Below are 25,975 nucleotides of genomic sequence, written 5' to 3'. Positions count from 1 at the left end.
AAGAAGAAGTCAAACTCTCACTCTTTGCAGATGATATGATACTTTATGTGGAAAACCCAAAAGACTCCACCCCAAAACTGCTAGAACTCATACAGGAATTCAGTAAAGTGGCAGGATATAAAATCAATGCACAGAAATCAGTGACATTCCTATACACTGACAACAAGACAGAAGAAAGAGAAATTAAGGAGTCGATCCCATTTACAATTGCACCCAAAACCATAAGATACCTAGGAATCAATCTAACCAAAGAGGCAAAGAATCTGTACTCAGAAAACTATAAAATACTCATGAAAGAAATTGAGGGAGACACAAAGAAATGGAAAAACATCCCATGCTCATGGATTGGAAGAACAAATATTGTGAAGATGTCAATGCTACCTAGAGCAATCTACACATTCAATGCAATCCCTATCAAAATACCATCCACTTTTTTCAAAGAAATGGAACAAATCATCCTAAAATTTGTATGGAACCAGAAAAGACCCCGAATAGCCAGAGGAATGTTGAAAAAGAAAAGCAAAGCTGGTGGCATCACAATTCTGGACTTCAAGCTCTATTACAAAGCTGTAATCATCGAGACAGTATGGTACTGACACAAAAACAGACACATAGATCAATGGAACAGAATAGAGAGCCCAGAAATGGACCCTCAACTCTATGGTCAACTAATCTTCAACAAAGCAGGAAAGAATGTCCAATGGAAAAAAGACAGTCTCTTCAACAAATGGTGTTGGGAACATTGGACAGCCACATGCAGAAGAATGAAATGACCATTTCTTTACACCACACACAAAAATAGACTCAAAATGGATGAAAGACCTAAATGTTAGACAGGAGTCCGTCAAAATCCTAGAGGAGAACACAGGCAGCAACCTCTTTGACCTCAGCCGCAGCAACGTCTTCCTAGAAACATTGCCAAAGGCACGGAAAGCAAGGGCAAAAAACTATTGGGACTTCATCAAGATAAAAAGCTTTTGCACAGCAAAGGAAACAGTCAACAAAACCAAAAGACAACCAACAGAATGGGAGAAGATATTTGCAAATGACGTATCAGATAAAGGGTTAGTATCCAAAATCTATAAAGAACTTATCAAACTCAACACCCAAAGAAAAAATAATCCAATCAAGAAATAGGCAGAAGACATGAACAGACATTTTTCCAAAGAAGACATCCAAATGGCCAACAGACACATGAGAAAGTGCTCAACATCACTCGGCATCAGGGAAATCCAAATCAAAACCTCAATGAGATGCCACCTCACACCAGTCAGAATGGCTAAAATTAACAAGTCAGGAAAAGACAGATGTTGGCAAGGATGCAGAGAAAGGTGAACCCTCCTAGACTGTTGGTGGGAATGCAAGCTGGTTCAGCCACTCTGGAAAACAGTATGGAGGTTCCTCAAAAAGTTGAAAATAGAGCTACTGTATGACCCAGCAATTGCAGCACTGGGTATTTACCCCAAAGATACAAATGTAGTGATCCGAAGGGGTACGTGCACCCTAATGTTTATAGCAGCAATGTCCACAATAGCCAAACCATGGAAAGAGCCAAGATGTTCATCAACAGATGAATGGATAAAGAAGATGTGGTATATATATATATATACATATATATATATATATACACACATATATATACACACACACACACACAATGAAATATTATGCAGCCATCAAAAAACCCAAAATCTTGCCATTTATAATGACGTGGATGAAATTAGAGGGTATTATGCTAAGTGAAATAAGTCAATCAGAGAAAGACAAGTATCATATGATCTCACTGATATGAGAAATTGATATAAGGAATTCTTTTTTTTTTAAAGATTTTATTTATTTATTTGAGAGAGAGAATGAGATAGAGAGAGCATGAGAAGGGGGAGGGTTAGAGGGAGAAGCAGACTTCCTGCTGAGCAGGGAGCCCGATGCAGGACTCGATCCCAGGACTCCAGGATCACGACCTGAGCCGAAGGCATTCACTTAACCAACTGAGCCACCCAGGCACCCCATGAGGAATTGATATAAGGAATACTTAATCTCAGGAAACAAACTGAGATTTGCTGGAGTGGTGGGGGGTAGGAAGGATGGGGTGGCTGGGTGATGGACACTGGGGAGGGTATGTGCTATGGTGAGTGCTGTGAATTGTGCAAGACTGATGAATCACAGACCTGTACCTCTGAAACAAATAATACATTACATGTTAAAAGAAAAAAAAGAAAATAGTAGGAAGGGAAAAATAAAGGGGAAGAATCGGAGGGGGAGAAAAACCACGAGAGACTATGGACTCCGAGAAACAAACTGAGGGTTTTAGAGGGGAGGGGGTGGGGGGATGGGTTAGCCTGGTGATGGGTATTAACGAGGGCACGTACTGCATGGAGCACTGGGTGTTGCACGCAAACAATGAATCATGGAACACTACATCAAAAACTAATGATGTAATGTATGGTGATTAACATAACATAATAAAATAAAATTCAAAAAAAAACCTGAAAGGAGAAATGGCCATATAAAAAGAAATATAAATAAATAAATGCTACCGTCCTTCCACAGATAACTCCAACAGGAAATGTTCGAAGGACCTTAAGCAGATAATAGTTTCAGCTCAGATGCTAGGAATGTGGAAGATGCATTAAGCACAGGACAGAACAATGCAGACAGGGGGCTGCCCAAAGAGCCTCAGTCAGAGCCTAGGATAGCAACGGTGTGGGTGCACTTTATTGCCTTAAAATAGTCTGAGACATAATTGGCCTCCTAATACCAGACAACTGGGGTTCTCTTCTCCTGAGGAAAAGTGGAATCTTGAAAACCACTACAAAAGAGAGAGAGGAAATTGGTGGTTTACACAATTGTGTCCTAGAATTTCATCTCATCTATTTCTTACAGACTTGAATACGGTGTAATGATGTTCTTCGATATGTATTTTATGCAATGACTTCAAATGATGCCATTGCTATTTTTACCTCCTCACCGAGACGTTGAAGAACACCTTTGGTCTCTGAAACTTGTCCTTTCTGGGCATTTCCCTGACGTTACTTCTGGCCAATTAGTATATGCTGCGCAAATGGCCTCTTAGGGCCTTCCTCACTTTCCACAACTCTATGACTTTATGGTTTTGATTGAAAAAATGTGGCTTTCACAAAGCAGCAGAAATACCCAAACCATTTTATACTTGAATTCCCCCTCTACCCAACTCCACGAGCTTTATATATATATATATATAAAAAAAATCCATCTGTGTTTTCCGAATAACAAAAGAGAAGAGGAAAAAGCAAATATGGAAATCAAGTTGCTTTGAGCCCTGTGCTCTATCTCCAATTTTACCTTCTAAAACATATACTTTTCTGGTATCACCAGCCAGCTGATATTTTCCTACATTCAAAGGAAGCAATTTTCTCCAATTCTATGGTCTCTCTAGTATTCCATCCAAGAGACACAGAGGGCTCTCTGCTCACAAGGGGCTGGATTAATGGAAATGAGCATAAAAACAAACACAGATTCCGGAGCCAGCCACACTGGTCTTCCGCCACAGTCCACCTGAAGCTGAAGGCTACAGCGAGGAGGACAGAGCGTCTGAGAAGCTCCCCCTTGGAGCTGCAGACACATGAGCTGGGCCCTGCGAGCAGCTCCTGCCCGTCAGCCCCGGGCGTGCCTGTGTCCTGAAGATACTGGCCGGGAACAGCGCGTTCCCTGAAGGGTGCAGATGGCCCTGGCTTGCTCACTGCACAGGGCATGAGCTCACCAGACCATCTGCAAGCTTCAGTTCTTCCTAAGAGGCAAACCTGCAAAAGCAAACATGCTTATTGAGAGTACATCTGGCCTCGGACAATTTGTGCGGAGGGACTAGACTCCATGGATCCAGAGAAGATTGATGCTGTTGTTTACACATGCAGGGAGGGGAGAACAAAAGCTGTTTATAGCCAAATATTACACCCTCTTTCTGGCGTTAGTAAGAGTAAGAGGGTATCTCCTGGTAGAGGAAGTATGTGGCCACCGTGGGCAATTTCCCACTGACGCATTCTCCACCTGCCACCACACAACGGGTAGGCTGGCTCTCCTAACTCACTTTCTCTGTGCCTTCCCTGATGTTGCACCTCAGGGCTCTCCTCCTGCCTCCTCTGGCCTTTGGCCCCCCTCCCCCACCCACCAGGAGACTTTAGCAGCCCCTCAGCGATGCCTACTTCCCACGTTTCTCCAAGCGGCTCTGACTGTTCTCCTAGCTTCATGCCTGGTCCTCAATATGTAAAGAGCATTTCTACTTACTTATCTTCTGTCAACTTCTACTCTGAACTCATCATCTAACCATAGAAACCAACTCCCCATCAGTGCAATGGCCATTCCAGTTAACCAGGCTTCAAATCTCCGAGTCATACCTGGCTGTCCTTCCTCCCATCCCTCCATTTCTACTCAGCTGCACATCCTATCATCCATCATTCATGATGGCTTTTTATATCAGCCACTTCACTTCCACTCACACACTAACATTGCAGCTTCTGAAGATGGCCAAATTAAGGTACATTTATGTAATGAGATCCTATTCAGACATTAAGATGATAATGGAAATACATATTTATTACATGGAAATATGTTTATGATCTATGTTATAAACTTCCCCCCAAATGCACTTATTATTATCCCACATATTACATTACCTGAAAAGATAAGTATAAAAGAGAGGCACTCACACTGGCTCCCCACCGTTCTTAGGGTGAGGCATGCAGTCCTGGCCCCCGGGACCCTCCATTTCTTGGACTCTCTGTGATCAGCCTTCTGCTTACTTTCCACTTACACACTTCTGTTTTTCTTCAGCCTTTGTGTCTCTCCAGCTTCCCCTTACTCTGAGCTGACTTGAGCTTCTTTTGATGGATTCAAGAGTCCATGTTCTTTCTCCCATAGGGTGGTTCATGCACAGGATGCTCCTAATGCCTAGCACACCCCCTCCTCTCTGTGTGCCTCACCCTAAGAACGGTGGGGAGCCAGTGTGAGCGCTGTGACGGGAGACTGGGGGAGGCTGGCCACGCGCCTGTGAGGCATCCATCAGATACCCCAGCGGACGTGTAAATCAGTCAGGGGGACACATACACACACTGCCACACACGGCACACGCTGGTAGCTCACAAGAGCGTGTGAGCTGCTACAGAATTGAAACTCACTGACACGAATAGTAACCACAGTCCTGGGCATGAATGATTTCCCCTAGGGGTGCACACAGTGAGAAGAAATGAGAGGTGTGAGGAATCCAGATATCTAGAAGTTGGAAACATAAAAACTCCACCCCAGTCCCTTAGGTGACCCCTTCTCCTGGCACCAGAAAGAGCCTTTATCCGAGGAGCAGCTGGAGGGCCCTGCTCCTGGTCTTGCTTGCAGCATGCCTGTCTCTGGTCGGGATCCTTCCGGGGGGACCACTGCCAAATCTGCCTGTGGCATGGCATCATGAACCCAGATGTCTGGCTGAGTCTGGATGGGTGCTGAGTATGTTGGGTGGGGCTGGCACAGTTCCTGATGGATCGATATGAGGTACAAGAGACAGAGCAGAGCAAAGGATGACTCTGAGCTTTCTAGCCTGTTCTGCTGAAAGGATGGACTTCCCATGGACTGACTTGGGAGAAGCAGTGGATAGGGCAGGGGTTATTTTTTGGTTTTTGTTTTGTGTGTGTGTCGGTGGGGGGGAATGATCAAGAACTCAGATTTGGAGTTTGAAGCTGAAGGTTGTGATGATAGCTGAGAACTTCGGGAGAGATGCAGTGTGGAGACACACATTCAGGAGACATCAGTAGATGGAGGATACTTAACGTCATGAAACTCGATGAAAACCCTGAGGGAGGAAGTGCAGATACTCAGTGGGGAGGACCAGAGGCTGAGCCCTGGGACCCACCACCATGAAAGGTCAGGGAGAAGAGCAAGAAGCAGCACAGGAGCCTGAGAAGGAGTCACCCCTACCGTCGAAATAAAGCCAAGGGAATATGATGACCTATAGGTCAGGGGGAAGTCCACCCAGGTGGAGGGAGTAATCAGTTGACAGGTAAAGTAAGATGAGGTCTGAGAAGTGACCATGGGAGGCAGCTACCTGGAGGTTAGCGGGGACTGCATGGAGGAGTTTCGGTGGGTGCTGGGGTGAAAGCCTGACCCCCTCACATCACGGAATGCCAGCACAGCACATCAAGGAATCCAGTAGGCTGAGCAGTACAATGTGGTTACTACAAAAGAAGGGAGAATTCCCTCCACCAAGCGAGTGTGTGGAGAGACTGCACTGTGGCCAGTTTGAGGACGTGTGGACCTCCTTCTTTGTAGGGGGTGCTCAATGTATCCATTCTACTGATCCACAGACCTCATCTGGTTGCAACCAATATGTGAGGGTAGAGAGTATGAAGACTATTATACCAATCATTCTCAGAAAAGGTAGATTAGAGCAAGTCTCTAGTATAAAAATGGGTGAGGAGAAATTTAACTCTAACCCGATAAATTTCCTCTTGATAAAGTGTATGAGGTTCTAGACTATTAACTCCAATACTAAACCTAAGCTACACTTGTTATCTTTAGTGGTTGATGTGCACTAAAAAATAATAATAAAAATACAACAATCAAGTTACTTTCTCCATGGGGAATTACTCCACTTTCTTTATCACTTAGGTATTCTGTTAGCTTGACATCATGGGAATAAGGAGAGCTAGAATAGAGAATTTAAGGGAAGACAATAATTCTGAAATATTCGCAACTTATAGTTTTGGATAAAACGCACTATGTTGCTAGTGAGGTTGTGAAAGAAAATGGCTGGACACCAGAAACCTGGGTTCGATCCAATGTAGCACAATTTATAAAGACCAGAGAGACCCAGGTTCAAGTCCAAATTTTGCTACTTACTAACTGTGATATTGATCAAGTTATTTGAACACCATAAGCCTCAGTTTCCTCATCTGTAAAATGGGAATAATGGTTGTGAGAATTAAATGATTTAATATGTACAAAGCACTTAGCCTAGAGCATAAGATACAGGAAACCCCCAGGAGGTTATGATGATGGTGGTAATGTGATGATGATGGTAATGATGATGATGTGATGTGATGTGATGATGATGGTGGTGGTAAGGATGATGGTGGTATTGATGTCATATGATGTGATGATGTTATGTGATGATAATGGTGATGATGATGGTAATAGTAATGATGGTGGTGATGGTGATGGTGGTGATGGTGGTGATGGCAATGATGATGGTGGTGGTAAGGATGATGATGGTGGTATTGATGTCATATGATGTGATGATGTGATGTGATGGTAATGGTGATGATAATGGTGGTGATGGTGATGGTTGTGATGGTGATGGTGGTGGTGATGGTGATGATGGTGTAGTGGTGATAATGATGAAGAAGAGAGGAGGAACAGACAGAGGAGAAAGGAAAAGAGGAGGAGAGAAAGGAGGCTGTCATGGTGATGGTGGTGGTAGAAGGTACGGTAGATGACAGAGGTGACTCTCAAGGCTACCAGTAAGAAACAGCTCCCTGGGCCCAACACTGTTTTCCTTGCCTGCTGCACTGTGGGCACTCAGTAAATACTAACTGAATGAAGCAATGTTCTGATAATTTCTAAAGCACACACAGCTTCACATCATTCGATAATCCTATGAATGTGGTAATCCTTCCCTGGATCTTCACATTTAGACTTGTGATATTGAAGAAATGGATAAATTCTTTATGGTATTTGTGAAGAATCAATTATAAAGTCTCAGTTAACCACTGTAAAGCTACTTCATCCATTTAAGCTATTACATTTTAGGGATCAGGGAGAAAGGGAATGATCAGGAAGAGGAACGCATGAAAGAACAGCGGGAGGACAGATAAGAGGAGTGTAGGGAGAAAAACAGTCATGTTCGCTTACCCTCTGGTTGGTGCCTAGTCTTTGGAGAAACCTGACTACTGGTTACTTTGTAGCAAAATGTTACACTGGATGTGTACATTTACAAAGGGAGAGTACTTCTAAGAAAGGTCCTGGACACCAAAGGCACTTCATTTAGAATTGCAGGTGGTCTTCATGAATAGAATTAACCTGCCAAACAGGTAGGCTGGACATTTTCTGCTGGACAGACACGAGGCCATTTCTCAATTGCTTGTATCAACTCCCAACTTTGCCAATAAAGAAATTTTGGCTTGTTTCCTCTGGCCAGAGAGCCAGCACACCTCTGGCCCAGCTCCACTCCTCTGCAGTGTGAATTAGCTCATGAGATACAAACTCCTTATAACCAACATAGTTCCAGCAGAAACTTACCAGCACTTGTGACTCCAGATCTAGGCTTTTTTTAAAATTTTGTTTTTTGCTTATAGAATGCTGATTTAGGCCCAGTCTGCAACTATGGGCACCCTAATAAACAGACATAGGAATATTATTTTAGCACTTCATGGAGTCTTTGCAGGGCTTCTTCTGACTTGCTCTGAACCCCACAGCTATGGTTCAGTGTTCCTCGTCTCCAATTTGTTTTATCCCTAGATTTTGCCTCTCTACCAGTTTTCCTCTCCTCCCCCTCCCTTCTCTCCTCTTTTTCTCTCTCTACTTTCTTTTCTTCACTAAGGTTTAGCACAGACTAACATTCTAGCCTTACATTCCCCGGAGGTCTATTCTCTGCTTTCTCTAATTAGTAAACCCCTAGCCATTCTTTAAGACTGAAATGCCTGGCCACTCATTGTTAGCTCTGTTTCTAGAATATGACTTCACAATCTTTAAGAAGAGGGTAACCACCTTTCATTCCCAAGACTGAGCCCGGAGTATGCTATTAGTACTTTCCTCCTGCCTATGCAAAGGGTCAACACAAACTGAGAGCAAGTGCTAAGTCTCCCTCAACACAAAAGGTAAAATTACTTCCTCCATCAAACAAAAAGACCTTGGCTCTCTCTGCATTTTGGATTTCTGTGGGTCCCCCCCAACCGCTATTCCCAGCACACTGCTCCTATTTCTCCCTAATTCCTTTGTACAAAATATATTCCCTCTGAGCTCCATCTACTTCTCTCATTTTTAAATAAGCTAATCTAAGGATCAGAAATGAATACTGAGGCCACAGTTGAGGATAAAAGAGAAGCTACTGCCCTAGCTGGAGACAAATGGAGAAGAGCCATTGCTAGTTGATTTTTGAGAGTCTGTGAAGCATGAGCAGTGTTTCAGAAGCAGCCTGACAGCAAGAAAACACAGTAACACTGTGTCACTCAACAAGACAGTAGTGGGAAGAGCACTAAATGGGAAGTCAAGAGACAGGTTTCCAACTACATTTGCGCCACTGGCAAGCTGTGTGACCTCAAAAAAAAATCATTTAACCTCTCTGGGCCTCATTTATTATAAAAGCCAGGATTTGAACTAGACGCATTCCACCATAAAGGTTCTCTGACCTGAGGATTAAGTTTCAAGTGCATCCCACTGAAGATCCCTCAATGAAATCCACGTTCATGGAGACAGCAGGAGAGGTATGCTGGCTGGACTACTTAAGGGGGAGGCAGCAAAGCGTGCACAGGATGGTGCATGGTCATTCACACCTTCTCTCCCATGACTACACTCGGAAATTAGTTCAGCCACAAGTGGATGAAATGGATTATGTCCTGGACCAAAAAATGCATCATGAACATACATATTGCTTTTTGCCTCCAATTGTGTTTTGTTGTTTAATTCCCCCCCACAAAACAAGAAAAGTAGATTACATCCAGACTAAAGAGCAAGAGGAAAATAAATTTATTCTCAAATGAGTACCAGGCTCCGTACTCTCGTTCATTTACTGGCATTCGAGAAGAAGCCTTTGAGTTCCTTTCGACCCCTCTATCTAGCCGGGAGTGAAAGCAGGGCCGTATAAAAGGGAAGAAAGAACACGGAGAGCGAGGGAGCTCGCCTGTATCTCTGCCTGGTCCTGTTGCTTAGCAACAGCTCACATCTCCATCTGAGAAAGAATGATTCGGGGAGGTGACACAGAGAACCCACTTCTCACGAAGAAACAGCCCCATTTTACCAGATGCACATTTTTTAGAATGATAATAAGATGATTATCACAGCAAGAGCTCTGGGCATCCACTTCTACAGCCAAAGAGAGAACATGGTCTAACAGACCAAACCCAAACTGTGGAAAAGTAGCTTCCTGTGCGCACGCAGGACTCAGGACTTACCACTTATCCACTTAGCCTCAGGGTCGTGAATTTTGAAATCATCACTGAAGAGATCTTCTACTGTGACCTTCTTCTTTTGAGACAGACTATTATCTTCCGCTAGAAAAGAACATGGCAAATAGTTAAACCTTTTATTTTGGGGTAAAAAAAGAGAGGACCATAAAACATTGGGGTTGCCATTCAGAAATAGTAGGTATGGTAAAACATATACCTTCTCTACATAACATAAGGGCTGAACAAAAGCTAGTCATGCTTTTTGGTTTTAATTAAAATATCAAAAACTATGGTAAGGGGGGGCGCCTGGGTGGCTCAGTCGTTAAGCGTCTGCCTTCTGCCTTCGGCTCAGGTCATGATCCCAGGGTCCTGGGATTGAGCCCCGCATCGGGCTCCCTGCTCAGCGGGAAGCCTGCTTCTCCCTCTTCCACTCCCCCTGCTTGTGTTCCCTCTCTCGCTGTGTCTCTCTCTGTCAAATAAATAAATAAAAATCTAAAAAAAAAAAAAAAAACTATGGTAAGGGGATCATGGTGCAGTAAAATGGTATCATTTCTCCCCCTCCACTCGAACACACAAATGATCGTATTTCTTAGGAACAGAGGTAAACGTTTCAAGACTGATTTATGAACAACAAGGTGGGAATATCAGGAGAGGAAGCAACAGATGTCCAGAATGGATCTCAGTGGTGTGATGTAATCAATCACTCATGATGCATTTATTCAATGCCAACACTTGGCAGCATGTTGGGTGCTGGGGATGAAAAGGTGAGTGACATATCCTGTAAGTATTGATTCTCCATATGCCTCACTTGTCCCTGGCTGTCTCTGGGTTGGGAATCAGTTCTTGTTCAGATAGAATCACACCTCAAATGTCTGTGTGCAGACTACCAGATTTCACCTTGCTTCCTTCTCCATCACTCCACTTGGGAGTAAGCACCTGGGGTGAGCCTTGAAGGTACCAATCTCATATCCATCCCAACAGGAGATGTTTAGTTAATGGCACTGGAGGGTGAGCCTATAGAAACCTGGCACCGTTCATCCTCTTTCCCAAGATGGAAGCTTCTGGGGTTGTAGCTAACAGAGTGAACACACAAGGGTAGTACGTTAGACCACTCTCACTTCTGCTATACCAGCAACAGTATTAACCATTCCTGATGCACATCATCCTTCTAGAACAGAAGATGGCAGCTGTCAGGGCACTTCTCTTGAAGACTCGGGGTCCTCATTTAATCAGTTCTGTGCTGGGCTGCTGTGTGGGGCTCTCCTCAGTGCCAATCAAGGTGTGTAGGTCTGTGTGCAGCTTACGTGAGGGGGTTTCAGATCCATGTTGTTTTTACATTTTGATGTTTGGTTGAACTAGAACGCCAGCATTCCACCATAAAGGTTCTCTGACCTGAGGATTAAGTTTCAAGTGCATCCCTGTTTCTCTTTTCAGTTTCTGCCTGTGGAGCCAGCTTCTTGTTCTTGGGCTGTCTTAGAGCTTGCCCTCAACAGGACCCTTTGCCTTTTTTAATTTTCTGCTTCAAAATCTGTGGCAGGTGGGGAAAACAATGAGCACTTTTGCTAGATAGCATGATAACATAAATAAATACTCTCTGAATGAACCCCCCAAAGCTCCTTGTAGGATTCTAATGCATAGATTTTATTACATCTCCTATATGGTTTCTTTCTTTTGGCCTCTCTGGATGTTATCGATTACTGAAGTTGTCAGAAGAGTCACGTGTTACTGTGTGCATTGATTAATTTCTTGAATATCAAAAAGGACTAATGTGTGTAAAAGTCTTTTGAAAATTACAGAATGCTACCTTTCAAAGTGACCTTCGTTAGACCTGATTACATGGGGAGCTCTCCTAGGTGCTAAACAAAACCTGTTAAACCAAATCTAATTCTTCCCTGTAGGACCTTTCCATCTGCAACCGAAGCAGCCCCAGAAAAAGGTACACACAGCTTTAGACACGATGCATGTCAGTGTGGAAAACAAACAGTAAATGAATATTTTAAAGATAACTAGACATCAATGTAGTGAAGTAATACTGTGATCTACTAATTAAGAAATATATTTGCAACTAGTTGAAAAATCAGTCCTAGAGATCGAATGCACAGTATAGTGACTACAGACAACAATGCTGTATTATAAATAACAAATTTGCTAAGAGATTAGATCTTACTTATTCCCACTAAAAAAAGAAATGATAATTATGTGACCTGATAAAGGCATTAGCTAACCCCCCAAAGGCAATCATATTGAAATATATAAATGTATTAAATCAGCATGTTGCACACTTTAAACTTACACAATAGCATGTGTCGAGTATACTTCAATAAAAAATAAAATAAATAAAACAAGAACAAAGTATAAAAGTTTCTGAGATGACAGATGGTTGTACAATGGCCCAAAGCAGAGTGTAAAAAAAAAAGAAAAGAAATCTGAGACACTCTTAAGCATATGGTCAGAAAATAAATAGTTCTATTAAAACATAAATTTTATCTGAGTAAACTTCACTATTCAAGGAAGATTCTAGCTCACTTCTTCAGGTATCCATGCATGTAATGAGAAAAGAATGTAAGCCTACCATTTAAACAAACTTCAGGTAAAAGATGAAAAAGGTAATTTATTCACTTTCTGAAAATCTCTTTTTACAAACAACGGTTCTATTACTGTAAAAATGTCTTTTGTTTTTTTAAACTATTATTTTTAAAGATATTTTATTTTTAATTTAATTTTATTGTTATGTTAATCACCATACATTACATCATTACTTTTTGATGTAGTGTTTCATGATTCATTGTTTGTGTATAAACAGTGCTCCATTCAATATGTGCCCTCTTTAATACCCATCACCAGGCTAACTCATCCCCCCACCCCCCTCCCCTCTAGAACCCTCAGTTTGTTTCTCAGAGTCCATAGTCTCTCATGGTTCATATCCCCCTCCGATTTCCCCCCCTTCATTCTTCCCTTCCCACTATCTTCTTCTTTTTTTTTTTTAACATATAATGTATTATTTGTTTCAGAGGTACAGGTCTGTGATTCATCAGTCTTGCACAATTCACAGCACTCACCATAGCACATACCCTCCCCAATGTCCGTCACCCAGCCACCCCAACCCTCCCACCCCCCACCACTCCAGCAACCCTCAGTTTGTTTCCTGAGATTAAGAATTCCTCATATTAGTGAGATCATATGATACTTGTCTTTCTCTGATTGACTTATTTCGCTTAGCATAATATCTTCTAGTTCCATCCATGTTGTTGCAAATGCCAAGATTTCATCGTTTTTTGATGGCTGCATAATATTCCATTGTACATATATACCACATCCTCTTTATCCATTCATCTGTTGATGCACATCTTGGCTCTTTCCATAGTTTGGCTATTGTGGACATTGCTGCTATAAACATCGGGGTGCATGTACCCCTTCTGATCATTACATATGTATCTTTGTGGTAAATACCCAGTAGTGCAATTACTCTGTCGTATGGTAGCTCTATTTTCAACTTTTTGAGGAACCTCCATACAGTTTTCCAGAGTGGCTGTACCAGCTTGCATTCCTACAACAGTGTAGGAGGGTTCCCCTTTCTCCACATCCTCACCAACATGTCGTTTCCTGACTTGTTAATTTTAGCCATTCTGACTGATGTGAGGTGGCAGCTCATTGAGGTTTTGATTTGGATTTCCCTGATGCCGAGTGATGTTGAGCACTTTTTCATGTGTCTGTTGGCCATTTGGACGTCTTCTTTAGAAAAATGTCTGTTCATGTCTTCAGCCCATTTCTTGATTGGATTATTTGTTCTTTGGGTGTTGAGTTTGATAAATTCTTTATAGATTTTGGATATTAGCCCTTTATCTGATATGTCATTTGCAAATATCTTCTCCCATTCTCTCGGTTGTCTTTTGGTTTTGTTGACTGTTTCCTTTGCTGTGCAAAAGCTTTTTATCTTGATGAAGTCCCAGTAGTTCATTTTTGCCCTTGCTTCCCTTGCCTTTGGGGATGTTTCTAGGAAGAAGTTGCTGCGGCTGAGGTCGAAGAGGTTGCTGCCTGTGTTCTCCTTTAGGATTTTGATGGATTCCTGTCTCACATTTAGGTCTTTGAACCATTTTGAGTCTATTTTTGTGTGTGGTGTAAGGAAATGGTCCAGTTTCATTCTTCTGCATGTGGCTGTCCAATTTTCCCAACACCATTTGTTGAAGAGACTGTCTTTATTCCATTGGATATTCTTTCCTGCTTTGTTGAAGATTAGTTGACCATAGAGTTGAGGGTCCATTTCTGGGCTCTCTATTCTGTTCCATTGATCTATGTGTCTGTTTTTGTGCCAGTACCATACTGTCTCAATGATTACAGCTTTGTAATAGAGCTTGAAGTCCAGAATTGTGATGCCACCAGCTTTGCTTTTCTTTTTCAACATTCCTCTGGCTATTCGGGGTCTTTTCTGGTTCCATACAAATTTTAGGATGATTTGTTCCATTTCTTTGAAAAAAGTGGATGGTATTTTGATAGGGATTGCATTAAATGTGTAGATTGCTCTAGGTAGCATTGACATCTTCACAATATTTGTTCTTCCAATCCATGAGCATGGGATGTTTTTCCATTTCTTTGTGTCTCCCTCAATTTCTTTCATGAGTATTTTATAGTTTTCTGAGTACAGATTCTTTGCCTCTTTGGTTAGATTGATTCCTAGGTATCTTATGGTTTTGGGTGCAATTGTAAATGGGATCGACTCCTTAATTTCTCTTTCTTCTGTCTTGTTGTCAGTGTATAGGAATGTCACTGATTTCTGTGCATTGATTTTATAACCTGCCACTTTACTGAATTCCTGTATGAGTTCTAGCAGTTTTGGGGTGGAGTCTTTTGGGTTTTCCACATAAAGTATCATATCATCTGCAAAGAGTGAGAGTTTGACTTCTTCTTTGCCAATTCAGATGCCTTTTATTTCTTTTTGTAGTCTGATTGCTGTGGTTAGGACTTCCAATACTATGTTGAATAGCAGTGGTGATAGTGGACATCCCTGCCGCATTCCTGACCTTAGGGGGAAAGCTCTCAGTTTTTCTCCATTGAGAATGATATCCGCTTTGGGTTTTTCATAGATGGCTTTTATGATATTGAGGTATGTACCCTCTATCCCTATACTCTGAAGAGTTTTAATCAAGAAAGTTGCTGTACTTTGTCAAATGCTTTTTCTGCATCTATTGAGAGGATCATATGGTTCTTGTTCTTTCTTTTATTAATGTATTGTATCACAATGATTGCTTTGCGGATGTTGAACCAACCTTGCAGCCCAGGGATAAATCCCACTTTGTCGTGGTGAATAATCCTTTTAATGTATTGTTGGATCCTATTGGCTAGTATTTTGGTGAGAATTTTTGCATCCATGTTCATCAAGGATATTGATCTATAATTCTCCTTTTTGATGGGGTCTTGTTTGGTTTGGGGAACAAGGTAATGGTGGCCTCATAAAACGAGTTCGGAATTTTTCCTTCCATTTCTATTTTTTGGAACAGTTTCAGAAGAAGTGTTTCTATCTCTGGCTCACGACCCCGTGTAGAGTCTCCAAACCCAGCAGATCCCTGCGGTGCGCTCCCGCGCTACTCCTCCCGGGGGAGGAAGGGGAGTCTCCCCAGATCTGCCACTTGTTGGGTCCCTGCTGGAGGAGCAGGGGCCCGACTATGCCGCGGATCACGGTTTGTCTCAACCCCGAGCTGAAACCCGCTCCTTGGCTCCATCTCTGCAGCCGGCTTCCCCGCTCCGATACCTGGGAGCTCTGCCACACTCAGGCACCCCCGGTCTTTCTGTGACCCCGAGGGTCCTGAGACCGCACTGTCCCAGTGAGGGTTCCACCTCCCACTTAGCCACTGGGCAACGTCCCTCAGCTGAGCAGACTTCTAAAAGTTCCGATTTTGTGTTCCGCTGCTCTATCACTTGCCGGTAGCGGCTGATGGAGGCCCCTTCCCCCGCCGTCTATCCTCCCGAATATTGCCTTGGAATTCACTTCTTCACACGTCCTACCTTCCAGAAAGTGGTCACTTTTCTCTTCAGAGAGTTGCTGCTATTCTTTTCTTCAATCTCCTGTTGAGTTCATAGGTGTTCAGAATGGTTTGATCCCTATTTAGCTGACTTCCTGGGACCAGATGAAATTTAGGTCTCCTACTCCTCTGCCATCTTGCTCCTCCTAAGCTGGTGTTCTGATTTTTAGGGGATAGTTCCTGCAGGTTCTTGTAACTCAGTTGTAAGCTTCTTCCCTGCAAGTGTCCTGTGTCATGAGAGACTCCTGGTGGTGTGGTCGCCAGCAATGTCCTGGGCACTTGGAGGCTATCTGGGTCTCATGCTGCCATTTGGGCTGGAGACCTTTGCCAGTTATGGGTGATGTGATTCAAGACCTTCTGACCATGAGCCCAGTTTTAAAGCAGGGGGCACCTGTCCAGTCCCTAGCCCCCTCATGGACACCAATATCCTAGCCCCTCTTGTTGGGTCTGACTCCAGTCCCTGCTGCTTGAGGGTGGCAGGAGTTTGGTGTTACTTGCTGCTGTAAGTTTTCACCTGGTGGTCCTTCTTTCAAGGATACCATTCTGTTCTAGGTATATGAAAAACTCTTTCTTGTTTTTGAGTGCAGCTATGTTTTGACTATTTATTTTCTCTCATTTCTACCTGCTTGAAAACAGAAGGGAAAGATTTCTGTGCTCAATCAGCCATCTTAAACCAGAAGTCACCTTGAACCAGAAGTCGACTTAAAGTGGAAGTCAACATACTGGTGGAGATACAAGAAGTGCCCAGTGGCTTTTATAGTTTGGATTTCATCCTGAAGGTAATCGGGGGATGACTGAAAAGTAAAGTTATCTTCAGCCCGATAGCTGGATAACCACATGGCACTTGTAGTTACCGTGGCATCCTGGTCAGCTCACTGGCATTCAGAGGCACCTCCCAATCCCTAGCGAGGCAGCTATCTTTATGTAGGTCAGAATACAATGCAAATTGCTCATGATCCTCTCCGGATGCTTGTTAAACAGTTATGTTGTTAAGTAGCACAATTACTGGGGAACATTTTGGAATGTTCTCTAGAGATTTTTAAAATTAGAAATAAATTCCACCACCCTAAAATGGATTAATGTGAAGCAAAACCTCTTGAGGTTTTCAATCACTGCAAGTGGAGGTTAGCTACTGACAAACCCAATTTAGTAACAAAGAAAACCTACCAGATTAGTGAGAGGTCTCTTGTTAGTTCTGCTTGTGTTAGAAACTGGAATAAGTGACAACTCCAAAAATGCTCTGCTGTCTTGGTAGGACACTGACAATTTTAACTCTTGATCTTATAAGAAACAGGAGGAAGCAAAGCCATTTTATGGAAGGCAAACGTGAGCTACTGAGAGGTTGCAAGGCTTCTCTGAAGAAGTGGAAAGTGAGTCAAGCTAGATGAGCCACACTCGCAGGGAAATCGTTCACAGAATCTGGCTTGTGTGCAACCTATTCCAAAAGTGGGATGCTAATTAAATTCCAGAATACAGAAAATATCAGGCAGGTAATGCTTATGAGGAGCCTGATAAAACACTATGTTCTCCAGGTTAAAAAAAATTCTGTAAATAAAGAAAAAGGTTTAAAAACCATTTTTATTGACACATTTCTGTGATGAGAAAAATTTAGCCTCTGAATCAGATCAAGAAGGAACACACACAACAGTGGCACTCAGGAAGTGTTCACCCCGCTGTGTGTGATGTGGCAGGTGTCAAGTATAAGGGTTTTCAAACCAAGAAGACAAAGACTGTGGTGGGCGGGTGGGACACAGCTTCACAGCGGAGGCAGATCCCAACTGCAGACTCAGAGTAAAAGTACTCTGATATTTAGAATAAGTCACAGGGAACATATTTGCATGCTCTTTCTATAGAAGCTCGTAATATTTGTTTGCTTCTATACAAACACTCAAAGGAACATACGGAAATCAAACTGTTTTTTTAAAAGATTGACTGATTGATTGATTGATTGATTTGAGAGAGAGAGAGAGAGAGCACGAGCAGGAGAGATAGAGGAAGAGGGAGAGAGAATCTCAAGCAGACTCTCTGCTGAGCACAGAGCCTGACGTGGGGCTGGATCTCACAACCCTGAGATCATGACCTGAGCTAAAATCAAGAGCTGGACACTCAACCGACTGTGCCACCCAGGAGCACAGAAACTGTCCATTTTTCCAAGTCTGAACTGTTAATTCACGAGTTCCAATGATACAGATTTGCTTAACATCAGCTCACTGCTGCTTGTACCATAAGTGATGAACCTAACACGGACAGCCATTTAGTCCAAGGAAAAAGCTATGAAAACACAGGAGCAATTCCCTTCACTCTGCCAGCATGGTAATGGAGTGAGTGCTCTATGCAGATGCTGGAATCAATACTGCCAGTTAGAACTTTTTTTTTAAGAAGTACAATCAATGCTATCTGTTGTAAATGATACTCATATTTCCTTGGTAGATTCTTATCATAATGAAAGAATAAATTTAGTCATGCTTCACTATCAACAACTTAGGAACAATGAACTTTAAACTGGGTAACATGCCTACAGGTCGTGAAATGGAGCATACCCAGAGTCTTACCATAACTCGTTCTGGTGACTTAGATGATGATATTTGGGACTTTTGAGCTGATGAAATTTTGGACTCTGAGTTGATGCTGCAATAGCTTGGGACTTCTGGGGACCTTAGGATGGAGAGAATGTACTTTGTATGTGGGATGCATGTGAATCTTTAAGGGCTGGGGGTCAGACTGTGGGTAAAATAATGCCCCTCAAAGGTGTCCATGAGGACAGGTGTTTGGGATTGAGTTGCACCCCTCTCCCATTCATATGCTGAAGCCCTAACCCCCAGTGTGACTATATTTGGAGGTACAGCCCTAAAGGAGGTAATTAAAGTTAGATGGGACCATAAAGGTGGGGTTCTATTCCAACAGAACCAGTGTCCTTGTAAGGAAAGAGGAAGAGACACTCTCTCTCTAAGCACGGAGACAAAAAGCAATGTGAGATACAGCAAGAAGGGGCTGTTTGCAAGCCAGAGAGAGAGGTCTCACTAGAAACCAGTCCTGCTGGTGTTTGATCTTGGGCTTAAAGCCTCGAGAACTATGAGAAAATAAATTTCTGTTGTTTAAGCCACTCAGTGTGGGTATTTTATCATGCCAGCCTGAGCCCACTAATACAACTGGTATTTTTAAAATTTCAATTTCCAACTTTCTGTTGCTAGCCCATAAAACACAGCATTTGCATATAGATCTTGTATTCTGCAACCTTTCTAAACATACCCCTATGTTTGATTAGCACATTCTACATAGGCATTCATTTTGTCCTCAATAAGGACGGTTTTACTTGTTCATTTCAAGTAGAAATAATCCATTAGAATTGCTAAGAAAAGTGGTTTGTTTAAGAAAGTCAAGGTCCAAGTAGCAATAAGCTAAGTCATAGCTACTAATGGATTTGCAGAAATGAGAGTCCACTTGGCCTGAATGCCTCAAGACCAATGGTGGGTTTTTAAATCAACTTATTATTTGGTGGGAGATTTTATTAAAGTGAGAAAAGAGGCTGCAAATATTACCAAAGCTGCAAGGAAGAACGGGAGGTGCTGGGCCAGCTGGGGAGGAGGTTCCCCAGATTAGCCAGGGAGGGGTCAATACATACCACTTAAGGTCGGAGGACCAAGAAATGTATACATAAAGACATTTTCATTTAAAGTTATAAAAGAAATCTATAAAGGACTTAAAAATAACTTCAAAGGTTTCATAACAGAGTGAAGGAAGGAAGTGGGAGGAATTATAAGTGAGCAGCATTCTTCACTTTGATAGGAGTCGTCTGTGAATATTGGTAGATAAGCATAATACTAAGAATCTCAGAAATAAACACCAGAAAAACTAACATCAGAATTGGTGAAATGTAATGAATGATTTCTAGAGACTGGCTGTAGAATTGATAGTATTAAAAAAAAAAAAAGTACTATTATTTTGATTTTGGTTGTTCATTTAATAGCTTTTTCACTATTTTTTTTCTGTTTATACATACTCCATCATGAATAAAGTCATATTCTGATCCTAGCACATACTCACACCTGGATCTAGTATCTGAGCTGGAATGTGTCTTCAGGACGCACCAACACCACGGTCAGCTAGCTAATTTAATCTTCCCAGCTGATGGCACAGTTGTTATGTGGACAAAGGTGTGTGGTGCTCCCCACAGAGAAATCGTGGCTGCTAGGGGTGCCTCATTGATCCCCAAGTGCCCACCTCCCAGTGGCAAATACCATACACACATTTTAAGGGAGATTTAGTTTCAGGAATCGTCATCATTTGCCCCACAAAATGTACATTTTTTTACTTGAATTTTATTGGCCTTGTTGATTGATCTGTATTTAATTTGGTTATTTCTGTTAATTTCATATGAATTGTAAGTGGAACTTACTTCCGTTTCATGCATGTAAGTAAAATCATAAAAATAAATTAAGTCAAGGCAGGGGATGGGTCTTGTCCTTTCCTCTCAACATTTTATTTATTTTTTTTAATTTAATTTAATTTTATTATGTTAGTCACCATACAGTTCATCATTAGTTTTTGATGTAGTGATCCACGATCCATTGTTTTCATATAACACCCAGTGCTCCATGCAGTACGTGCCCTCCTTAATACCCATCACCGGGCTAACCCATCCCCCCACCCCCTCCCCTCTAGAACCCTCAGTTTGTTTCTCAGAGTCCATAGTCTCTCATGGTTCATCTCTCCCTCCGATTTTCCCCCTTCATTTTTCCCTTCCTTCTCCTAATGTCCTCCATGCTATTCCTTATGTTCCACATATAAGTGAAACCATATGATAATTGACTTTCTCACTTGACTTATTTCACTTAGCATAATCTCCTCCAGTCCCATCCTCTCAACATTTTAAAAACACCAATAGATATCTGGATGTGAATACATTGCAGTTCCTTCTCTGGCAGCAGAGATGATAACCAAATTCTGAAGCCAAGAGGAGTCCTCCAGAGAGGTGGGGAGGCCGGGATGGCCTCTCCTGTGAGCAGGTGGGTGGGGGGAGGGCTGCGTGTCCAGCGCACCCCTTTCTAGCCCTTACCCTCCACAGCGCCTGTAAGAGCTGTAGGGGAGCCTCTCTTCTTCGTCCCTGCTATGGCTGTGGGTGCACCCTGCCTCGTGGCTGCATCACTACGACCTCCGTCTCCCTGGCCACGTTGCCTTCTCCCCTCTGTCTGTGTCAGATCTCTCTCTGCCTCCTTCTTATAGAGATACACGTGGTTGCATTTAGGATCCATGGATAAAGCAGGAAAACCCCCCATGTCAGGTGCTTAACGTAACCACCTCTGCAACAACCCCTTTTTGCCATATAAAGTGACATTCCCAGGTTCCAGGGATTAGAACATGGAACCTTTGGGGAGTCATCCTCTCACCCAGCAGATCCCTCAAGACCTTTTCTCCATTTCCCACTAACCCACTACTTTATTTATTTATTTATTTTTAAAGATTTTATTTATTTTTTGAGAGAGAGAGACAGCAAGAGAGGGAACACAAGCAGGGGGAGTGGGAGAGGAAGAACAGGCTTCCCACTGAGCAGGGAGCCTGATGTGGGACTCGATCCCAGGACCCTGGGATCATGACCTGAGCTGAAGGCAGACGCTTAACGACTGAGCCACCCAGGCGCCCCTAACCCACTACTTTAGAAGGCATCCTCTGAAAACACAATAATCATACATTTACTGAATTAAAAAAAAAAAAGACAAAAAAGAACCTGAATAAGGATAAAGCAAGGGAGAAAAGACTGATAAATCCGAGGTTCTGTAAATTCTCTTAACCCAGTTCTGCTCATTTTCAGACCTCACATAAAAGCACAGAGTTAATTTAGAAATAATCTGGAATTTGAGGAATAGTCAACAGCCATCTGAGGAAGTGCATATATGTGCTGTTTTTGCTGAAGGAATAAATGGTTGTTCCCGCAGGGTTCAAGGTAAGACTTCTGCCTCGTAGGGAAGGTGGACCATTGCAGCCTGGAACTGAATCCTCCTTGGGGCTTTGACCTGCCTAGTTCATTGTGGGCGACTTCTCTCCACTTCTCTGATCTTACTGTATCATCTGTTTCTGTGTTCCTGACCCAGACCTGGTAACTCGCCTTAAGACTCCTCAATTGCTGCCTTTGGTTCCTGACTGGCTAGAGTCTTCCCTAAAATAGCAACTACTAGACTGGCTGCTCCTTGTAACAGATGGTCCTCAAGGCTCCCCAAATTCCCTTGAACTTTACCAAGAGGCTTTCATCCAAACCAGGCAAGAGACTAAAGAAAGCCAGAGTGCCAGGATAAGATTTATCCTTTTCAGGGTTTATATACAACTATGCCTTTAAAATAGGATGCAAAATGTAGCAATGCTTTGAAAAGTGCCCCTTTATGGATAAGTATGTAGGCACGTTTCCCTTAGCTTAGATTCTTAATGCAAGCATGAATAATAATCCACTGCCGTCCTTCAGATAAATGGCTCTTCAGTGTAAGAGTTCAATAAATAAGCAAGATGCACCTCACAACCCTAGAACTAATGATGAAAAGTCAAAATAGAGATTGTTAAGATTCTCCTAGGGACCCACTTCTCAGGACTTTAGAAGTTTGCAACTAACTATAAGGTTAGCAGCAGTGTAAATTCTTTCTTTTATGAGAATCTGTCAGAAGTCCCTCTTTTCAGATATGCTTCAATTTAAGGAATGGTGCAAACTCACTGTTCAAGTTCAAGGGATGAAGACTGCATTCATAAAATATTTCATAAGTAAAGGAGTCTTGTTGTGGCAGATAGGAAGCTACCTCCCTGAGAGCCACTGTACCCTTCCACGTCCGCAGAGGCTGACCCTTAGAAATACTGACTTTCTCAACCTCCCTTCCGGCTAAGGGAGGCCATACAATATAGTTGTGGTAAGTAAGCTGTCTCCCGGCTGGCTACAGGAAACGACAGAACTACAGGAGGCAAGTTCTATGGTTTTCCCGTCTTTCCTGTGAGGGTGGGAGATGTGACGTGTGGAGCCAGCGCAACCACTTTGCCAGCACGCCGACGGGAGCGGCGCAGATCTCGGGGCCCCCCGCACGCCGACGGGAGCGGCAGAGATCTCGGGGCCCCAAACCATCCTGGGCCTGACCAGGTCCGGACTTCTTTTCTTTCTTTCTTTTTTTTTAAAGTTTAGGGAGGGGCAGAGGGAGAAGGAAAGAGAGAACCTTTTTTTTTTCTTTTAAGATTTTTTTATTTATTTGAGAGAGAGAAAGAGTGGGGGGAGGAGCAAAGGGAGAGAGAGAGAATCCTGAAGCAGACTCCCCACTGAGCACGAAGCCCGACAAGGGCTCTCACAACCCTGAGATCATGACCTGAGCCGAAATCAAGAGTGGGCCACTTAACCAATTGAGCCACCCTGGTGCCCCTGGACTTCTCATTTTGTGAAACAATGTAACACTTGTGGTTTGAATTATTGTAGTGAGGTGTTCTGTTCGGGACAAAGGTACTCTGATATTGTAACATCTGGGCTTTGGATAAATGCTCAAGCTGATCCCGAACATGGCCCATGGACAGGCTGACCAGGTATGTGAGCTTCCTGAAGTAAATCCAAATGTTTACAAGGACATGTGTGCCCTTCTCCAATGATAGGATGACTTACAGTTTTATCAGATTCTAAAAATGGTTACAACTTATAAATTGTTACAAATGACAAGAACCCTTAGAGGACCATCTCAAACCCAGCGCCCGGCATTCCACACTCTCCCAGTCTGTCACCACCCCATCCCTCCATCCTTAACTCCTGACACTCATTACGTCCCTCCATGGCTTCCCGGCCAGGCACCTTCCGTCCAGCCAGTGCTTCAGGCTTATGGTGGCTTGTGGGGGACCTTCCCTCTTGGACTGCCTTCATCTGTCCTGCATCTGTCTTTCAAATTCCTCATCTTGCATAAAACCTTCCACCAATGCTTCCTGTCCTCCCCAGTCTCGCCCATATTCTGGACTGTAATCATAAATATTATCTGCACTATCCCTTTACATAAAGCACTTAGTTTCACTTGGCATTAACAAATTAACTTAATCAGAAACAACAATGACAAGAGTACCAGCAACGGCAGCAAAAGCAAGTATCTACTTCATGACTGGAGTAGACACTATTCACCCAACTGACCAGCTGGGAACAAAGGAATCTAGAAACACAACTAGAGATGCCCAAGTGCAAGTGAACAATACCAGAGACCGATCAAGTAACTTACGTGTCCTGTGAGAGGACACTTGGTCATAGTCATATACAGCGGATGAGCTCTGATGAGATCAGGATGAGTTTAATATAGGAAAGAGAACAGAGAAAATGCCTGGAAGACATGGCCAAATCACCTATTTCTACAAGAAACCATAATAAGCAGTAAGGTATGTTACTTGTTATGATATACACACGAGTTTTTATATTACTGTTAAGCTACTTTCCAACTGTCAGAGAGATTATGCATAGACTATACAGAGATTAAAAATTGGGCCTCAATACAACTTAAAATACTATAATAAATCTCACAAACATATTGAACAAAAGAAGCAGTTGTAAAAGAATACATACTACATGATTATATTAATACTATAAATGCAAGAAGTATAAAAGCATGCAAAACTATCTATGATGTTAGAAATTAGGGGACCTTTGGGGGGATTAGTGATGAGAAAGCATGGGAGGGGGCTTCTGGGATGCTGGTTGAATTCCGTGTTTTGATCTGGGTACTGGTTATAGGAGTCTGTTCAGTTTAAAAATTCATTAAACAATATAACATTACATGTGTATTTTAAATAAATGTTTAAAAATCAGTTGTTCCAGAATTTTTAAAAGATGAGCTTCAAACAATGAGATATCACTCCACACCTATGAGAATGGCCAAAACCCAGAATACTGCCGACACAGAATGCTGGCAAGGTTGTGGAGCCACCGGAACTCTCGTTCATTCCTGGTGGGGATGCAGAATGGGGCAGCCAGGTTGGAAGACAGCTGGGCAGTCTCTTACAAAACAAAACACACTTGTAGCATGTATTTCAGTAATCACACTCTTTAGTATTTACCCAAAGAAGTTGAAAATTATGACTACATAGAAACGTGCACGTGAATGTTTACAGCAGCTTTGTTCATAATTGCCAACTCTTGGAAGCAAGCAAAATGTCCTTCAGTGGCTGAATGGATAAACAAAGTGTGGTCCATCCAGACAATGGAATACCATTCAGCACTAAAAAGAAATGAGCTGTCAAGCCATGAAAAGGCATGGAAGAACCTTAAAAGCCTATAAGTGAAAGAAGGCTCCATACTGTGTGGTTCCAACTGTATGACATTCTGGAAAAGGCACGACTGCAGAGACAGTAAAAACTTCTCTGCCAGGGGTTATGGGGGAGGGAGGGATGAACAGACAGACCACAGAGGGTTCTTAGGGCAGTGAAGCTCTTCTGTAGGATACCGTAATGGCGGATGGTGCCATCACATATTTGTCCAAGCCCATGGCATGCACCACACCAAGAGTGCACTTTTTTTAAAAAAGATTTGTTTATTCTAGACAGAGTGAGAGTGCGGGGTGGGAGGGGCCAAGGGAGAGGGAGAGAGAAACTTAAGCAGACTCCACACTGAGCATGGAGCCTGACACGGGGATTTATCCCATGACCGTGAAATCAAGACTTGAACCAAAACCAAGAGTCAGACTCTTAACTGACAGCGACACCCAAGCATCCCACCAAGAGTGCACCTTAATGTAAACTATGAATTTTGAGTGATAATGATGGGTCAATGAAGGTTCATCCATTGTAAAAAATGTGCCACTCTGGTGGGGATTGATAACGGGGGAGGCTGTGCGTGCCTGGGGGCAGGGGGTG

The 25,975-nt window shown here is 42.8% G+C and overlaps 1 protein-coding gene across 5 annotated transcripts in view; it reads right to left on the bottom strand.

Annotated features, from left to right (window-relative positions):
* DPP6 (dipeptidyl peptidase like 6) overlaps positions 1–25,975 on the bottom strand; it is an 898,846-nt gene that overhangs the window by 327,105 nt on the left and 545,766 nt on the right. For all 5 annotated transcript variants that reach the window (XM_078059778.1, XM_078059780.1, XM_078059777.1 and 2 more), the window contains exon 3: positions 10,128–10,226. In XM_078059778.1, coding sequence (XP_077915904.1) covers positions 10,128–10,226 — 99 coding nt within the window. The remainder of the gene's footprint in view (positions 1–10,127; positions 10,227–25,975) is intronic.

The sequence above is a fragment of the Halichoerus grypus genome, chromosome 12 (genome assembly GCF_964656455.1).
Source record: "Halichoerus grypus chromosome 12, mHalGry1.hap1.1, whole genome shotgun sequence".
Lineage (NCBI taxonomy): Eukaryota > Metazoa > Chordata > Mammalia > Carnivora > Phocidae > Halichoerus > Halichoerus grypus.
The sequence above is the reverse complement of the archived record's forward strand: the minus strand, read 5'-3'. Positions and strand labels throughout refer to the sequence as shown.